The sequence below is a fragment of the Microcaecilia unicolor genome, chromosome 1, assembly GCF_901765095.1.
Source record: "Microcaecilia unicolor chromosome 1, aMicUni1.1, whole genome shotgun sequence".
Taxonomy (NCBI): Eukaryota; Metazoa; Chordata; class Amphibia; order Gymnophiona; family Siphonopidae; genus Microcaecilia; species Microcaecilia unicolor.
Window position 1 is genome coordinate 39,991,219 of NC_044031.1, and position 19,644 is coordinate 40,010,862.

Here is a 19,644-nt window from a genome sequence, read left to right on the forward strand (position 1 = left end):
ACGCAACTTCCCGTTTCCGGCAGGCGGGATGCATCTGAGGAAGAGAGGTTGTTGTGTCAGAGGGGCCGGGGCACCGGAAACAAAAGCTACGGGATAGGTTGTGGGCGAGCTCAGGTATGAGTTTGACGGTAGGATGAGCCTGAGGGAGGGCTTTTGAGGGGGAGGTGCCGGATCGCGGACAGGAAGTGGGCGGGGGTGAAAGAACTGGGGAGAGCGATAGAAAGTGCACGGTGAGAGGAGATCGGTCTCCAAATGCTTGCGAAGACGGGTGTTAGGCGTGTGAGGGGAACTGGGACCTCCAGGCATTAAACACTTCATTTTTTTTTTTTAAATTCCAGAAAAAAAAAATCCCTAGGCTGCTTTATTTTTTATTTATTTTTAATATGACTGGCCAAATTAAAGGATATAGAAGTCCTACCAGCTCACCAGAGCCAGAGGTCATCCGGGATTGGAAGCCTGCTGGAGTCTGAGAAATACTGACTGGCCAGGGGGGTTACACAGGGTTCTAAAGTGATGACATCACAGCTCAGTAGTTCACTGTCTCCATCTGCTGGCAGGACATTGCAAACCCAAGTGTCTGAACTGGTGGGATAATTAGGATTCTTTTATTACAATTGGATTTATTTATTTATTTGTTACATTTGAACCCCACATTTTCCCACCTATTTGCAGGCTTGGTGTGGCTTCCATAGTATTGTAGAGGCAGTTGCCAATACGGTTGATAAATACAAAGTTATGTTAAGGTCAAATGAGGTAGATGTCAATCAGGTGTTAAGGAGTCGAGGGGAATGAGGATAGTAGATTGTCCAGTACGATCATTGGTTATGCTGTGTTGCTGGGTATGGGGATTTATGTTGGATCGGTGGGATAGGCCTTTTTGAAGAGGTGAGTTTTAGTGATTTCCTGAAGTTTAGGTGGTCTTGGATTGTTTTCACAGCATTTGGGAGTCCATTCCATAGTTATGTGCTTATGTAGGAGAAGCTAGATGCATATGTTGTTTTGTATTTTAGTCCTTTGCAGTTTGGGTAATGTAGGTTTAGGTAAGATTGTGATGATCCGATTCTATTTCTGGTTGGTAGATCTATGAGGTCTGTCATGTATCCTGGGACTATACCGTAGCTAATTTTGTGGACCAAAGTGCAGATTTTGAGGATGATCCGTTCTTTGGGAGCCAGTGCAGCTTTTCTCGAAGGGGTTTAGCACTTTCGAATCATGTTTTACCATATATCAGTCTGGCTGCTGTGTTTGGGCGGTCTGGAGTATTTTTGTGAGTTGTTCTTTACATCCCGCATAGATTCCGTTGCCGTAATCTACATGGCTTAGGACCATTGATTATATTAGGTTTCGAAAAGTTTCCCTCGGTAGGAAAGGTTTTATTCGTTGAGTTTCCACATTGAATAGAACATTTTCTTTTTACGGTATTACTTGGCTCTCGAGAGTGAGGTTGCGGTTGATTTTGACTCTGAGGATTTAAATGAGTTGTGCGCAAATGTCTGCATGAATGTTGTACAAAACCCCTCCGAGTGCTGTAGTGAAGAAAATTGTGCGCAAAAGTGTGTGAAACTGAATGAAAACTCTCAATGTATTATATTAGCTCATCGGACCTTGGTGAAATTAATACAAGATAGGAGAAATACCATTGGCTCTTTTAGCTTAGATAATTACACTCACACTTGTGTTTTGAGTTAACTGTAATCTTCTCGTTGGGACCTTACCAATCCAAGATGACACCCCGTTGCTGCAATCTGTCTATAAAACAATCAAGTTACACTAGTGTTCTGAACATTCTATATAATAATTCTTTTTGCATAACTTGAGCATATATACAGGCAAGCTGAGAAGTAAGATGTAGTGTTATTACGATACAGACTACCACTGGAAAGTTGTGAGCTAAATATAAAAATGAAAGTTACGCTTTGTTTTCATTAAATTCTAAATTAGGTTTGTAGTTTGGTGCTGTTCTTTGGGGAACTTAACTCCTTTATAGCCAGTGATGTATAGTAACTAAGATGCGCTAGCGTTTTTAGCTCGCACTAAACGCTAAAGACATCCATTGATTCCTATGGGTCTTTAGCGTTTAGCACGTGCTAACATTTAGTGTGCACTATTGCACCTACAACATGGCTTTTACTGTAAGTAAACTTTTTGTCACTTTTACTTGTAAAGAGATACAGGAAACATTTTTTACTTTTACTGAAGTAATAATGTCCCCAATTTTTACTACTTTTACTCAGTTACAGCTATACTTGTAGTTAAAAGTAAACGCAGAAGCGAGATGTAAATGACGATTCCTCAGTAAACAGCAAAACCTGGATTTTGCTATTGGAAAAAAGCACGCAAGTAGTGGAATTGCCTGTGTTTGTTGAACTGGTGTCCTCCCAAACAGAACATTGATGATTGGGTCACTTTGAAGCAGCGATTAAGCTGAAACTGGTTGCAATTCTTGGTGAACAGTCTCTACCACAACAGGCAGAATGCATCTGAGGGCTGCAGCAAGTCCTCAGAGTCCTCGCTGCAATAATTCAGCACAGCTGCACTTGTTCTCTGCCCGGGCTGGTACCTGCACAGGCCAGGAGCATCAGAGGTCAGTCTCTACCACAACAGACTGCTTTTCATCCCATGGGAAATTCTACACTGGATTGCCAGTCTTTAGAGAGGAAGTCTCCTTGTCTGGGCTTAAGGATTCCCACCTATTTGACATTCTCGAAGATATTCAGAATTTGCCATCAGTAGAGCAATGACAACAGACAATGATTCCAACTTTGTGAAAGCCTTCTCTGTAATTAGCACGACAATGGTAATGAAGATGCAACTGATGAATTAGCACCACTTCTCACGCAGATGATAATGACGATAATGCTAAAATATTCTTTGCTATATGGAAGTCAAGTGTTTCAGACAGCGATTGATCGATACCTGCAGATCCAATCAGTAGATATCAATAATAGTGCAACCTGGCCTGATTTGAAGAAACCTTTTTAGCCGCCTGAGCACTCCACTTCCTGTTAGTGCGGTTGTTTAACACCTTTTTAGCTGCGCTAGATTAATGACTAACAAACACATTCGCATGAGTGACAGTCATTTTCAAAATGTAGTTTTCCTGAAAACAAATGGGATTGAAATGTAGAGCATTAAAGTTGTTGGGATAAAAACGTTAACAGTAATAGCTGCATTTGCTACTCAAAAAGTATTATATTAAGCAATAACTTTTACTTTTATATGTTTTTAGTGTACTTTTAGTTTTAAAATTTACATTTATTTTTACTTAAGGACTTTGACCAACACTGTTTATAACTTAGTGATGTTCCACTGAAATACTTGGGAAAAGAGGAAGTGTACAGGCAGGAGAAAGTAAGGAAATGTCTTCTGCATAAGTGAAAATAGCAAAAATAAGTGTTTCCATCGTAAAAGAGAGAAAAGGTTGACACCTCTGTAGTTTGATCTTATTTTCAGTGTCTTTCAACAAGGATTTCATCTAATAACATTTCTAACCCACCTCTCCTCCTAAATCGAGGTGGTTTACATCATTCACAGATAGGGGGCAATTCTATGAGTGGGCACCTGATAGGATCCTGTTCTGTAGAGGGATGTAGGCTCCTACATTCCCTTACAAAATACTAGGGTAACAGTGAGATGCACAGTAACATAGGGCTGGCGAACCTATGTGCATCTGAGTTCCAGAGAGATGAGCCCAGATGCCGCCTGTGTGTACACCTACCCTCATAAACTGTTCACTATGCAGCGTATGTGGTGTACTAATAGAATAGCACTTAGGCAGCAATGAGGTATATATGTGCAGGAGAGTGGCCTAGTGGTTAGAGCACCGGTCTTGCAATCCAGAGGTGGCTGGTTCAAATCTCGCTGCTGCTCCTTGTGATCTTGGGTGAGTCAGTTAACCCTCCATTGCCTCAAGTACAAACTTAGATTGTGAGCCCTCCTGGGACAGAGAATATCCAGTGTACCTGGCAACGTGACTGCGCAGGCTTCTGGTTCTGTGAGTCTGACGTCCTGCACGTACGTGCAGGACGTCAGACTCACAGAACCAGAAGCCTACGCTTGCAGATCAGCAACGATTCTGGAATCCTAAAGAGTGACAAGATTCCATGCAGAATCTCAAAGAGTAGCAACATTCCATGTAGAACCCTAAAGAATAACAAGTGGAGGAGTGGCCTAGTGGTTAGAGCACAAGTCTTGCAATCCAGAGGTGGCCGGGTCAAATCCCACTGCTGCTCCTTCTGATCTTGGGCAAGTCCCTTAACCCTCCATTGCCTCAGGTACAAACTTAGATTGTGAGCCCTCCTGGGACAGAGAAATATCCAGAGTACCTGAATGTAACTCACCTTGAGCTGCTACTGAAAAAGGTGTGAGCAAAATCTAAATAAATAATAATATTCACACACACATACATTTTTAGCTATGCTGTACTCATGCTATGTAGCATTTGTTTGTTATCCGAGCGTTGTTATTATATATTAGGGCAATTCTATAAAGAAGGCGTCTACGTTTAGGTGCCTGATACAAGCGCACAACGTTAGACTATTCTTAATTGCCGAAATTCTAAACTTGTAGGCGTGTATCAGGCACCTAAATGTAGATGCCTTCTTTATAGAATTGCCCTGATAATAAATACATATTATAAACAGTACAGAAAAATGTATATCATTTCCACATAGCTTACAATCTTCACTTATACACGGAGGAAACAAGAAAGAAAGGTTTCTGCATCTTTTTCAGCACAAGAGCATGGAATGCATCGCCCATTCCAGAAACTTAAGTCTTTTGAAGAGCTGTTGCTATGTAAAAGGTATAATGGATCTGACACGCTTTCAGGAACCACAGAGTAGGCAGAGTTTAGAATTTAAATTATGACTCCAGTAAATTGGAAAAGGCTGATGGTTAGATATGGAAATTGAATGATTGAGTGAAGGGTGGGATTTATGTAGATGGGGGTTGTATAGATTATGTATAGGAAGGTAGTAGATATATTTATGTATAGCTGATATTTTTTGTTGTTTATGATTTGTGTTAATTCATACTTTAATGTGTGTTGCTCTGTACTCCGCTTAGTTATAGACAGAATATACATGAATAAACCTAAACCTACAGACTAAATTGATTTGCCCAAAGGCACCCATGGCTGGTGGAAAACTGGAGATTTGATCTCAAGAATTCTTAAGTCCTGATTACCAGCTATAACCGGTAGACCACGTGTCTTTGTACACAGTTTTAGGTGAAGTGAGTTTCTGGTGGCAGGGCTGTCACAGCTGCACAGGAAACCCAGGTTTAATACCCAGCTTAGTTCCTCATGCTACAGAAGAGAGGGAGACCTAGGTGTCGCAACAGAATGACATCTGGTTGATCTGGAGTGCAGGCAAGGCTTCAAGGAGAACACCTTTCCCTGTTGTCCTTAGCTGATTCAGCACTGGCTAGAAGGAGATTGAGGAGACGGGATGGGAGGTGGAGAAGGTGTGTGTGTGGGGGAGGGGGATCCTAGGGATCCTGAAAAGAAATCACTGTAGTACTTAATCTGTACTATCAACAGTGGAGGAGTAGCCTAGTGGTTAGTGCAGTGGACTTTGATCCTGGGAAACTGAGTTCAATTCCCACTGTAGCTCCTTGTGACTCTGGGCAAGTCACTTAACCCTCCATTGCCCCTGGTACAAAATAAGTACCTGAATATATGTAAACCGCTTTGAATGTAGTTGCAAAATACCACAGAAAGGCAGTATATCAAGTCCCATTTCCCTTTTCCTATTGGAGATTCTAGATGGAATGTTAATGTTGCTATTCCACTACATTCCATGTAGAAGCCTGCCCTTGTGGCCGCGCAGGCTTCTGTCAGACTCACAGAAACAAAAGCCTGTGCGGCCGCATTGCTGATCTGCAAGGGCAGGCTTCTACACGGAATGTTGCTAGTGGAGGAGTAGCCCAGTGGTTAGTGCAGTGGACTTTGATCCTGGGGAACTGAGTTTGATTCCCACTGCAGCTCCTTGTGACTCTGGGCAAGTCACTTAACCCTCCATTGCCCCTGGTACAAAATAAGTACCTGAATATATGTAAATTGCTTTGAATGTAGTTGCAAAAACCTCAGAAAGGCGGTATATCAAGTCCTATTTCCCATTCCCATTATGTTAAGTGAGACTGAAGCAGGTTCTAACAAATCTGATGCAGGAATCCGAAGGGAGGGTCCTGACTGAAATATGAGGAGGAAGGTGGACTTTTTTTTAATTGTTTTGCTTTTATGCTTGAATAGATGAAGTGTTACAAAAAAAAATCTTCTCGCACATTCCTTAATCTTCACTTTCCCAACTGTAAAGGTCTAAAATACAAAGTAATGCACGCATCTACCTTTTCCTATATGAGCACGGCAACTCTGGAACCCGTTTACCACGCAACCTAAAAGCGATCTTTGAACTGACCAACTTCCGCAAACTACAGAAGACCCATCTCTTTGACAAGATATATCACAAAGATCAACACATGTAATATTCTTCACATATATCCTGAAATGTCTTATAATGTATTCTGCTATATTACTATCATGTATTCCATTACCATGCAACCCAATCCTTCTGTAACACCAAATGTATATTCTCTTCTTATTTCCACTATCCATGATGTATTGTAAGCCACATTGAGCCTGCAAAGAGGTGGGAAAATGTGGGGTACAAATGCAATAAATAAAAATACAGAGGTTGTAGTCAAAGCAATTTAACTAGCCAGACACAGCTCCTGGCCAGTTAAATATTAACTGCTAATTTTCAGTGGCACTTGACTGGTTGGTGCCGCAGAAAATAACTGATTAGCGCCAAACTTTTTGAAAACCAGTTATTTTGGAGGCATTCCAGGAGCAGTTGGCACTTGAACCGGTTAAATGCTGATACTCGGCACTTAACTGGCCAAGGTCAACACATAAATAGGACCACATAGAAGTTATCTTTATGCTGTGCCCTGTAGCCACTTAAGTGCTGGATATTGCAGTTTGCTGGCTCTCGAAATTCAGTGCTGCTGCCTGGACATGGCCCGGCATTGAATTTCCGGGTTTATTTTTTTTTTTATTTTTTGTTACATTTGTACCCCGCGCTTTCCCACTCATGGCAGGCTCAATGCGGCTTACATGGGGCAATGGAGGGTTAAGTGACTTGCCCAGAGTCACAAGGAGCTGCCTGTGCCTGAAGTGGGAATTGAACTCAGTTCCCCAGGACCAAAGTCCACCATCCTAACCACTAGGCCACTCCTCCATTACCACTAGGCCACTACTCCACTGTTGCTACTATTTGAGATTCTACATGGAATGTTGCTATTCCACTAGCAACATTCCATGTAGAAGTCGGCCCTTGCAGATCACCAATGTGGCCGCGCAGGCTTCTGTTTCTGTGAGTCTGACGTGCAGGACGTCAGACTCACAGAAGCAGAAGCCTGCGCAGCCTTCTACATGGAATGTTGCTAGTGGAATAGCAACATTCCATGTAGAATCTCCAATAGTAGCAACATTCCATGTAGAATCTCCAATAGTATCTATTTTATTACATTTGTACCCCGCGCTTTCCCACTCATGGCAGGCTCAATGCGGCTTACATGGGGCAATGGAGGGTTAAGTGACTTGCCCAGAGTCACAAGGAGCTGCCTGTGCCCGAAGTGGGAATTGAACTCAGTTCCCCAGGACCAAAGTCCACCACCCTAACCACTAGGCCACTCCACCACTACTAATGCTGGTGGCAGCAAAATGCTGATCACTGTCAGCTGAGTCTTAGGCCCATTATTTGCTTGTTGCCTTAAAGGGCCTCTTTTATCAAGCCAGGCTAGCAGTTCCCGTTCGGCAAATCTGACAAAACCCATTACTGTGGCTGGGACTGCTAGTGCGGCTTAAAATAAGAGGCCCAAAGTTTGTTTCGCAGATGCTCTGTTCCTCACAACTGTCTCTCTCTCTCTGTCTTATTTTTATTTGTAGGTATGCCAAACGACTGCTGCTCTTCAGGATTCGAGACAGAATTCCTGCAGAGAATCAACATTTCCCTGACTCTGAGGCAGTAATGTCATTGTAGTGGTCTTTTGCAGAGACCCCTCAGAATTTATAAAATGCCTTTCTGGAGTAAACATCGTGGACTCACTGCCAGTGTGCACCAGAGATGGAAAAGTGTACCGGAAGGAGAAGAATACCCTGAATCCCATCGGGGACACCCATGTTTTCCTTCCTTGCTGTGAATCCTACAAAAATGAAAGGGGGAAAAAAATGAACCCAGAGACGAAAATCATCAAAATAAATTATGGAAACAATTGAACGATAGGGTGTGAGAGTACAAATAACAAATTGATTTTTTTTTTTTAACTTTCAAATCCAGAGCGGTTCAGTTATGTATTCTGGATTATTTGCAGACTTGGAATTTAGCTCACCTTTCCAAATGATGGTCAGAGTAGCTGTCAGCATTAATTTGGGTCAGGTACCAAAAATCATGTTCCCAAAGAGTTCACGATCTAAGTAGTGACCTGATGCAGTGGGAGATGAAGTGATTTACCCAACATCACCAAGGAATATCAGTGCTGGAAGAGAAATTTGAACCCTGTTTTTCATAGTTCTCGGCCCATTTCTCTTACCACTAGGCCCTTCCTTCATTTTAAAGCATCAGATTTAAATTTTTTGCTTGTACTATTAAGTTGGATTACCTTTGAATGCTGCCTTTTTTGTTTTGTTTTTAATCTTCTTCTCATCCTCTTGGCATATTAGCTGTCTGAATTGTGTCAGAAGCACTTCATCGTTTGACTGGATGTCAGAGGATGTGGCTTAAGTTTTATCAATGTTTGGGAGCAGACTTGAGAGGCTGAGAAACCAAAGTTTTAGGAACAACCGTAAGAACTTTCTATTTATAGCACCCTCAAATCCTATCAACGGGGAGATCCTTGCTGCTAGGATGCTTATGCCTCTTCAGCCTCCTCTAGAACGTTAACACTAAGTTTTACTCTCAAGTTGGAAAATAGAACCTTTACACAGTACAAAGTGCTGTTGTTTTTGTTTTTGATCCTTGGATTGTGCATTTGAGAAGTGTTTTCAGTGTCTGGACCCTGGGACCAAAGCTGACTTTGGGGAAAGATGTGTAAAAGCAAAGACTTTTACTGTTCTTTAAAGGTTTGTGGCTTATAGATGCCTATTTGATTTGGTATTGTTTGAATGTGATCTATTTGCTTGCTTCCCTTCTCCGCTGTACGTGCAACTTTTAAAGTGGTACAGGCTAAAATGCAGAGAAAACGGAGAGGAATCGGTGCATCTTCTCCTGCTTCTGCACTACATTCTTCTCTACCGAGAGCCGCCACCAGTTTAAGCCATCTTGAGTTTGTACATGCTGCTAACTACCCGTTGACTATTCCCAGCATAGCCGAATTTAGCCTCCACAGAGCCAATGCAGGGCTGAGCCAGAGCGAATATGTACCAGAGATTGAAATCAAGCTGGAATCAAGTGATGAAGAGGAGGAGGAGAAGCGAGAGAGAGGTGTCCGCAGTGATGACCTTTTGCATGCATATGGGCAGGAAAGTTCTGGGAAGAGTACAGTTGACCCATGCATCCAGCTGAAGAAATGCCCCTCAGAGATGGAGGAGCTTGTGGCAAATCAAAAAGATCTACTGGGATTCAACCTCTCCAGTCATCCATTAAGGCCATCAGTCCAGAGGGGGCGGAAATCCACCTCTCAGGTTTGGCAGTTCTTCTACTGTGACCCTATGGATGTCTGCAGGGCTATTTGTAGTCTCTGTGGTGTGAGCTTCAGCCGGGGAAAACCAGAAGGGAACTTTGGTACTACAGCTTTAAAGCGCCACTTAGAGCGCAAACATCCCTTGGAATGGGGACAGCGAGGTGAGATGAAACAAAAGATCCCTGGTAGAGGGGAGGAAGAGGAGTACGAGGAGGATGAGAGGGAGGAACAATACGAAAAATTATTCCCAACACCACACCAAATATTTAGCTCTCAGAGAACTTCCTGTTTTCCCCCTCAGTCTACTAATGTGCCCTCTCAGGTCCTGTCAGGTGCTACCACCGTGTTTTATTTCAGTGATTCCAGTGAGGAAGGGGAGGAAGAAGAAGAGAAGGAAAGGGCAGAGATTATGGGCACCGATCTGCTGTTTGAATCTGGAGATGAGGGTGGCATTGAGAGGCAAGTGAACCTCTTTCCTAAGGGCCGAGGCAGGGGTAGCAAGTCTTGTGGCAAATACACCAGAAAGCCTAGAGACATAGTGAAGCCATTCTTGGGAGGGGCCTCAGTAGATCACTCAAATTCAGGGAATCGTTTCCCCAGTTATCCGCTGGTGCCCCCTGGGACTAGGAGACGGAAGTCCACCTCTGCAGTATGGCAGTTCTTTTACATTGACTGCCACAACATATGTCGAGCTATTTGCACCCTGTGTCAGACCAGTGTTAGTAGGGGGAAACAGGGCGGACACTTTGGGACTTCAGCTTTAATGCGCCATCTAGAAGGTAAGCATCCCATAGAGTGGGGTAGAGGAAAGACAGTTAAACCAAAGATAGGTGTTGGAGAGGGTGAGGAGGAAGAGGAAGAAGATCAGGCAATGGAGGAGCAAATGGAAACATTGTTTCCAGCTTCATCCCATGTATTCAGCCCCTTAAGATCTTTAGGCTTTAATTCACAGTCGCAGTTCACAACTGTGCTACCCTCAGAGGTCCAAAATACCCCTCCTTCATATGACAGTGAAAGTGAGACCACACTAAAACAGAAGAGGAAAAAAAATGACCCAGGCACCACAGGATTATCACCTGTGAGGACCAAGCAAATGCTGCCCGAAAGGGTAGACTTTAACGGCAAATATACACCTAACCATCCTCGAGCCCAGTCGTGGAATCGAAGCATTGCAGAGCTCCTGTGTGGAATGGCACTTCCCTATTCATTTGTCTCATCCAAACCTTTCCATAAGTTCATGGCCAGGGCTGACCCGCGCTACCGTGTGCCTTCCAGAGCATTCTTCTCTCGAAAAGCTATTCCACAACTACATGAGGCTGTGTGCGAGAGAATGACCTTTGACCTGAAAAGAGCTGAAGGGCATCAAGTTCATATTACAGCTCATGTGTGCACCAGTGATGTGATAGTGGACTATTTGGCACTAACTGCACACTGGGTGGTTTTTAAGCCAGAGGGCCAGGAGCCTAACAAGAGGAAGCAAGCGGTATTATGTATCAAAGGCATTCCAAAAGACCAACTCGAAGGCAACATCCAGAAAGAACTGAAGGATCAGATAGATACCTGGCTTACTCCCAGCTCCCTCAGCCATGGATTTTTAGTCTCTGGCAACAGTTCTAATGTGATACGAGCCATAAAGGATTCAAGTTACGTGCATATTCCATGCTTTGCACACTGTTTGAACTTACTGGTTACTGATTTTCTACAAGGTAATTGCCAAGTAGCCAACGTGTTAGGGGTGGCTGATAAAATCTGTGGTCATTTCACCCACTCTATCCGGGCTCGAAGAATTCTAGCCGAGCTTCAGCATCAGAATGGTTTGCCAAGGCATCAGCTGAAACAAGAGATGACGCCTCGTTGGAGCTCGATGTACCACATGCTGGAGAGGCTCCTGGAGCAGCAGAAGGCAGTGCAGGAGTATATAGGCAGACATAGAATAGGGATGCCGGATATTGTATTGACCTCCGCTCACTGGACTCTGATCGCCAACTTGGTTGCTCTCTTGCAACCCTTTGAGATGGCCATGCGGGAGGTCAGCGCAGACAATGCATCTCTCAGCCAGGTGCTGCCCGAGGTCAGGTATCTGCACATCTTCCTGAAACAAATACATGACCAGTTTGAGTCCGCTGGTGATGGTGCTGCTTTTGTGCTAGCAGAAAACTTGGCGCAGAGGCTCTCCACTGATTGCAGAATAAATGAAATGTTCCACCGGGAAGAATACATCCTGGCTACATTGCTGGATCCGCGCTTCAAAGGCAAAATTGAAGCTGTACTCCCAGATGACTCTGACATAGATCACTGGAAACAAGTCCTTGTAAAAAAAGTGAAGGAGATCATGCTACTTGATTGTCCCTCTCCCTCCTTATCTTCTTCCTCTTCAAATTTTGGCAGACCTGCCCCTGGTACACAGGCTATAAAAGAGCCTTACTTTGAAGCAGAATCGATACAAGCCACGGAAAAGCCCCATGAAATGGATACAGGAGTAGTGGATGCCTCAGGGGTATGGAGGAAAGCCAGCATGGCCCCTCCATTGATACAGAAGGAGAAAACATTGATTGAGCACCTGGAGAGTGTGGGCCTGTTAGCATCTAAAGGGAGCGGTGCCTCTCTGTCAACAGAAAGTCACTCTGCATGTGTAATGGTGGAAAAATATCTGCATGACAACAAAACCATCGGGGCCCGGGAAGACCCTCTCATGTATTGGGAGAAAAAAAGATGGCTGTGGCCAGCCTTGGCGAAGCTTGGTGTCTTTTACCTGACCTGCCCACCTTCCAGCGGGTTTTCAGAGCGCCTCTTTAACGCTTCTGAGGGCCTCGTTTACGGCCAGAAAACCCCCATTGATTCGGAAAGCGTGGAGCGCATCATCTTCCTGAAAGCAAACTTGGAGAACTTTCCCAACTATACTCAGCCTCCTCTAGTCTTCTGCTCAGAGAATGAGATGGAACAGAGCAGTAGTGATGAGGAATAAGATTGCGAGGCTATCTGCGATCTCTAATGGCGACTACTTTTTCCAGTGGGGCTTTGGTGCAGGCAGATTCATTCCAGATGGAGGGACACATTTAAACAATGGGGGTTGAATAAGGGAGGGAAATGCAATTCTTCAGAATTTGTTTCTCAATAAAAGAAGTTCCTTACAATCTTTTTTTTTCTACATTTCAAGTTCTGTAATTATTTGTTAATTTGCCTGTGTTCTAGTCACCAGTTTAATTTATGCCTTTGTATGATTCCATATGGATTTTTCAGGGTGACTAGAGGGGTTGTTTTATGCTGTAGAACATTGTTCTTCATTACAAAGCCAAGGGGCCCAGTGGTGGCCACCATTGACCCTATGTATGGCCCCCAACCCTCCCTTCATACTGACTCTTCCCCCCCCCCCCCCACCCCGTCCCAAAACTTGATGTTGGTACTACATAGATAGTTGGGGGTTTTTTTTTTCTTACACCACGTAGTGTTTGGTAAGTTTGAACCAATGTACTACCCAAACCCTCACACGTTTCAGTGAATTTGAACTGTACGGTGTCCTGATTCCTTCACTGTTCTTTCAGTCTTGTGAGAAAAGCCATGAAATGCTGAAGGTAAAATGGAATAGCTGATCTAGAGGCCAACAAACCTCTGCAGCAAATATAAGGGGATCAGAAAATTGGAATGAGAGGTTGAGGGTGGAGACAGGATGGGGAAGGCTGACAGTAGGACTAGTGGGTGGACTTGAGACTGGTTTGGTTTGAGAAGAGTGTAGGGGAGAAGAGCTGAATAGAAACATATAGGGGGTAGTGGGATGGAAGACATGGATAGAGAGTATGGGGGTGGGGATATGAACTTGAGGAAAGAGAGTGTGGGGAGTAGACTTTGTTTTAGTTACATGAGTCACTAAATGTGTGTAAGCAGCCAGGCTGACCGCATCAACAGGAAAAGTTACCAGACCAGCTGTGTCATCGGAAGGGGAATTCTGTGCCTAGTATGCTATTCACTTTGCCCAACAATGATCTTGATTCTTTTAATGAGGGTTTTTTTTTTTTTTTTTTTGCCAAGGTGGCCCCTGCTAGAAAAATAGGGAATATCACTGCTGTGGAATTTCTAGATAAGAATCAAGTTCAACTAATTTCTTCATAATTTGGGAAGCTCTTGGCTTCTTCTTTCTCCTTTTATGGTTCCAGTTCAAAATAGGAGCCTGCCTCAGGTGGGACTAGGAGATTTTATTGGCCATGACCCAAATTTTCCAAACTTTAAGTTCATTTGCAATATCTTGTACAACCCAGCAATGACATGAACAGTTATCTAACCCAGTGGTTTCTCAACCCAGCCCTAGAATATCCTCTTACCTGTTTCATTTTCAGGATAACCCTAGTGAATTTGCATAACATAAATATATAAGGGTAAACAGATCTTATAGCTCCTGATCCTATATAAACAAATACAAAAGAAATCCAAATATTTATCACAATTGTTATCAGGGTGAAATTGATTTAAATATGTGTGAACAGTGCTCAGAACCAGGTGCCCATTGAAATAAGGACAGCCCACCCATCCCATCATCACACTTCACAATCCTTACCAAGTTCTTAATTGAAAAAAATGTTCTATTGCACTTGCTGCAAAACAATTATCATTAATATCTTATTGATGTCCCCAATGTCCAAAATTCAATAATACTATAGTTCTTCTGCTTTACCTTTTGCAGCAAATTAAATGAATCCAATATATCTGTTGTAGGGCTTCTTGTCCAGTTTTTCTTCTCAAATGAAAAAATCCAGTGCAATGGGTGGCAAAACTGGTTGACATCATATCTCCAAGTACGTGAACAATTCATATGAATTCATTATACTGGATTTTTTCATTTTGAGAAGAAAAATTTCATTTGCTGCATAAGGTAAAGTGGAAGAACTATAGTATTATTGAATTTTGGACATTGGGGACATTGATCAATGAGATTAATGATCATTATTTTGCAGCAAGAGCAATAGAAATTTGTTTCAATTAAGAACTTGGTAGGGATTGTGAAGTGCGATGATGAGATGGTTGGCTGTCCTTATTTTAATGGGCACCTGGTTCTGAGCACTGTTCCCACATATTTAAATCAATTTCACTGTGATAACAATTGTGATTAATATTTGGTATAAGCCCTGATCATTGTGGATATGCATGAGATAGAGTTGCATGCACAGTCTCAGTTGGATGGAAATCTGGCTCATGCATATTCATAGTGCATATCCTGAGAACCTGGTTGCAGAGGGGGTATTCCAGAACTGGCTTGAGACAGCTGGGCTAATAGTAGCACCAACCTCGGCTCAATGGTTGGGACACTTTCCTGTGGCACTGTGCCTCTTCCAGCTCAAGGAAGAGGAAATGTCTGGAATCTGAATGCTGGCCTCATACAAAAACAGTGATAGCATTGAGTAATAAAGGTTGAGTCTCAATGCTCCATATTTTTAAGTAATGGCTATTTGCAAGAAGTGACCCAGGAAATTATAGACAGGTGAGCCTGATGTTGGTATGCCACAAAATTACTGAACATAGGTATGGATTAATAGGACAAAGCCAAGAGAAATCTTGCCTCAACAATCTGGTATATTTCTTTGAAGGGGTGAATAAGCATGAATGAAGGTGAGTCAGTTGATACTATGTATCTGAATTTTCAGAAGGCATTTGACAAAGTACCTCATAAAAAAAACTCCTGAAATTAGAAAGTCATGGGATAGGAGGTAGTGTCCTATTGTGGATTAAGAACTGGTTAAAAGGTAGAAAACAAGAGAGTAGGGTTAAATGGCCAGTATTCTCAATGGAGAAGGGTAAAGAGTGGAGTGCCTCAGGCTTCTGTGCTATAACTGCTGTTTTTTAACATATTTATAAATGACCTGGAAACAAGAATAATGTGTAAGGTGATCACATTTTCTGACAAGACAAAGTTATTTAAAGTTATATCACAAGAGGATTGTGAAAAATTGCAAGAGGACCTCACAAGACTGGGCATCCAAATGAAGTTGAGCAAGTGCAAAGTGGTTCATATTGGGAAGAGAAGCCCAACTATTGCTATATGATGCAAGGTTCTGCCTTAGGAGTTACCGCACCAGAAAAGGATCTGGGTTGTTTGTAATCTTCTTAGAATCTCTTTTGAATTTAGCAGAACATAAGAATCATATTGAAATCCTCTGCTCAGTGTGCAGTTGCAGCTAAGAAAGCAAATAGGATGGTAGAAAAAGGAGTGGAGAACACCACAAATATTATAATGCCTTTGTATCATTCTGTGGTGTTGGCTGCACTCCAAATTTTGTGTGCACTTCTGGTCACCACATCTCAAAAAATATATAGCAGAATTAGAACAAGTACAGAGAAGGGCAATCAAAATGATAAAGGTGATGGGACGACTTACGAGGAAAGGTTAAAGAGACTAGGGCTCTTCAGCTTGGAGAAGGGATGGCTGAGGGGAGATATGATGGAGGTCTACAAAATCCTGAGTGGAATGGATCACGTAGATGCACTTTTGGAAAAGAGTGAACAAAAGATTCACAAGGACTAGGGGACACACAATGAAGCTACTAAGTATGTTAAAAAAAAATCAAAGAAAATATTTCTTCACTTAATGAATAATTAAGCTCTGGAATTCATTATCAGAGAATGTGGTAAAACTACTACTACTACTACTATTTAACATTTCTAAAGCGCTACTAGGGTTACGCAGCACTGTAAAATTTAACATAGAAGGACAGTCCCTGTTCAAGGAGCTTACAATCTAAAGGACAAATGTACAGTCAGTCAAGTGGGGGCAGTCAAATTGGGGCAGTCTAGATTTCCTGAAAGGTATAGAGGTTAGGTGCCGAAAGCAACATTGAAGAGGTGGGCTTTGAGCAAGGATTTGAAGATGGGTAGGGAGGGGGCTTGGCGTAAGGGCTCAGGAAGTTTATTCCAGGCATAGGGTGAGGCAAGGCAGAATGGGCGGAGCCTGGAGTTGGCGGAGAAGGGTATTGAGAGGAGGGATTTGTCCTGTGAGCGGAGGTTTCGGGCGGGAACGTAAGGGAGATGAGGGTAGAGAGGTAATGAGGGGCTGCAGACTGAGTGCATTTGTAGGTGAGAAGGAGAAGCTTGAACTGTATGCGGTATCTGATCAGAAGCCAGTGAAGTGACCTGAGGAGAGGGGTGATATGAGTATATCGGTTCAGGCGGAATATAAGACGTGCAGCAGAGTTCTGAATGGATTGAAGGGGGGATAGATGGTTAAGTGGGAGGCCAGTGAGGAGTAGGTTGCAGTAGTCAAGGCGAGAGGTAATGAGAGTTCGGGTGGTGTGCTCAGAGAGGAAAGGGTGAATTTTGCTGATGTTAAAGAGGAAGAAGCGACAGGTCTTGGCTGTCTGCTGGATATGCGCAGAGAGGAGAGGGAGGAGTCGAAGATGACTCCGAGGTGCGGGGGCGGATGAGACGGGAAGGATGAGAGGTGTTATCAACTGAGATCGAGAGCGGAGGAAGAGGAGAAGAGGGTTTTGGTGGAAAGACGATAAGCTCGGTCTTGGCCATGTTCAGTTTCAGGTGGCGGTTGGACATCCATGCAGCAATATCGGATAAGCAGGCCGATACCTTGGCCTGGGTCTCCGCGGTGATGTCTGGTGTGGAGAGATACAGCTGGGTGTCAGCAGCATAAAGATGATACTGGAAACCATGAGATGAGATCGGTGCGCCCAGGGAAGAGGTATAGATTGAAAAAAGAAGGGGTCCAAGGACAGATCCCTGGGGAACTCCAACAGAGAGCGGGATGGGGGTGGAGGAAGATCCATGAGAGTGTACTCTGAAGGTGCGGTGGGAGAGATAGGAGGAGAACCAGGAGAGGACAGAGCCCTGGAACCCAAATGAGGACAGTGTGGCAAGAAGTAAATCGTGATTGACAGTGTCCAAAGCGGCGGATAGATCGAGGAGGATGAGGATGGAGTAGTGGCCTCTGGATTTGGCAAGGAACAGGTCATTACAGACTTTAGAGAGTGCTGTTTCTGTCGAGTGTAGAGGGCGAAAACCGGATTGAAGCGGATCGAGGATGGCCTGAGAGGAGAGAAAATCAAGGCAGCGGCTGTGAACGGCACGCTCAAGTATTTTGGAGAGGAAGGGTAGGAGGGAGATGGGGTGGTAGTTGGAAGGACAGGTAGGGTCAAGTGTGGTTTTTTGAGGAGAGGTGTGACTACGGCGTGCTTGAAGGTGTCAGGGACAGTTGCAGTGGAGAGAGAGAGGTTGAGGATATGACAGATGAGGGGGTGACAGTATGAGAGATGGTGTTAAGTTGGTGGGGATGGGATCAGAGGAACAGTGGTGCATTTCGAGGAGGAAAGAAGCCAGTGGTTTCCCTCCTCGGTGATATCAGGAAAGAAGGAGAAAGAGGCCAGGGTTGGTTGGTTGAGGGAGAGGGTTGAAGGGTGAAAGGGAGGAGGTAGCTTGGTAGTGAACTCAAGGTTGATCTTTTGCACCTTGTCGCGGGAAGTAGTCAGCCAGTGATTGAGGAGAGAGTGAGGAGGGGGTGGGAGCAGAGGGCACTTTGAGGAGGGAGTTAAGGGTGGCGAAGAGACGACGAGGGTTGGAGCTAAGAGAATTGGTCAAATGAGTGTAGTAGTCCTGTTTGGCAAGGAATAGGGAGAACTGGAAGGAGGATAGCATGAATTTGTAATGAAGGAAATTTGAATAGGTGCGAGATTTCCTCCAGAGGCGTTCAGCAGATCGGAGCGCAGGAGCGAAGGTAACGGATGCAAGGGGTCAACCAGGGCTGGGGATTAGTATGCCTTGTGGGACGGGAGATGGATGGTGCAAGGGTGTCCAGAGCAGAGGAGAGAGTGGCATTGTAAGTGGAGGACAGCCTTGCGACAGACTTGGAGGACATGCTGGAGGGGAGGAGATTAGAAATACTAGAGGATAAGGTGGGAGGGTCAATAGCCTGGAGATTCGTGGAAGTAGTGGTTAATGTTGGATGGGGCTGAGGGGGGGGGTGAAGAAGTGTGAAGGTGATCAGGTGATGATCAGAGAGAGGAAGAGCTGAGGCGTGGAAATTGGAGGGTGAGCCGGAAGAGGAGAGGACGAGGTCAAGACAATGGCCATTTTGGTGAGTAGGGGTGGTGGAGCACAGCTGGAGGTTGAAGGAGGATGTTAGCTTAGTGTTTAAAAATGATTTGGACGGTCCTAAAAGAAAAAGTCCATAAACCATTATTAAGGTGGACTTGGGAAAATCCACTGTTTATTCCTGGTAAAAGAAATAAATCTATTTTACTGTTTTGGGATCTTGTCAAGTACTTGTGACTTGGATTGGCCCATTGTGTTGGAAACAGGATACTGCGCTTGATGGACCTTCAGTCTGTCCCAGTTAATATACCTGAGATAGGTTTGCACATAATAGGCCTTCAGCACACGCACCTCTAGGAATTACCCATCCATATCTCTGTGGTAATACTGAAAACCAACTGGCTAGGAGTGCTTCTAAGAGAAATTTGAAACACTTCTAGAAAGAAGGAAAAAGGGAACAGGTATATTACATTAATATTCAGATATCCAGCAGGCTTCAATAGAGGACCAGAGGAAAGCATCTTTCTTAGGACAAATAGCTCAGACATGGATTGCCATATGAAGTCAAAGAAGAGGAGCTCAAGGATGACAGCGCTACGTACGTCTAGTAGCGCTATAGAAATGATAAGTAGTAGTAGATGTGAGAAAAAAGTCTGTTACTGTGAGGGTGATGGACACCTGGAACAGGATTTGGTTGTGGTTCTAGGAGCCAAAACAGTGGCAGATTGCAAGAATGCATGGGATGGAGACACGTGGAGGGCATAATCGAAAGGGGCACCCAAGTTTTCCCAAGGACGTCCTTGCAGGATGTCCCGGTGAAGGGGCGGGGAAACCCGTATTATTGAAACAAGATGGGCATCTATCTTTCGTTTCAATAATATGGTCGGGACACCCAAATTGCGAATTTTAGGTCAACCTTAGAGATGATCGTCCCTGATT

The 19,644-nt window shown here is 43.9% G+C and overlaps 1 protein-coding gene across 2 annotated transcripts; it reads left to right on the forward strand.

Annotated features, from left to right (window-relative positions):
* On the forward strand, window positions 1–12,864 carry LOC115465414 (zinc finger BED domain-containing protein 6-like). 2 transcript variants are annotated; one of them, XM_030195867.1, is made up of 2 exons: window positions 1–114; window positions 7,952–12,864. In XM_030195867.1, exon 2 carries the CDS (start codon window positions 9,233–9,235, stop codon window positions 12,647–12,649), a length of 3,417 nt encoding a protein of 1,138 aa, XP_030051727.1. In that variant the 5' UTR covers window positions 1–114; window positions 7,952–9,232; the 3' UTR covers window positions 12,650–12,864. The 2 variants fall into 2 exon arrangements, with proteins under 2 accessions (XP_030051727.1, XP_030051734.1); XM_030195874.1 differs by lacking the exon at window positions 1–114 and adding an exon at window positions 3,800–3,803 and having other exon boundaries at window positions 9,546–12,864.
* Window positions 12,865–19,644: the final 6,780 nt, after the last annotated feature.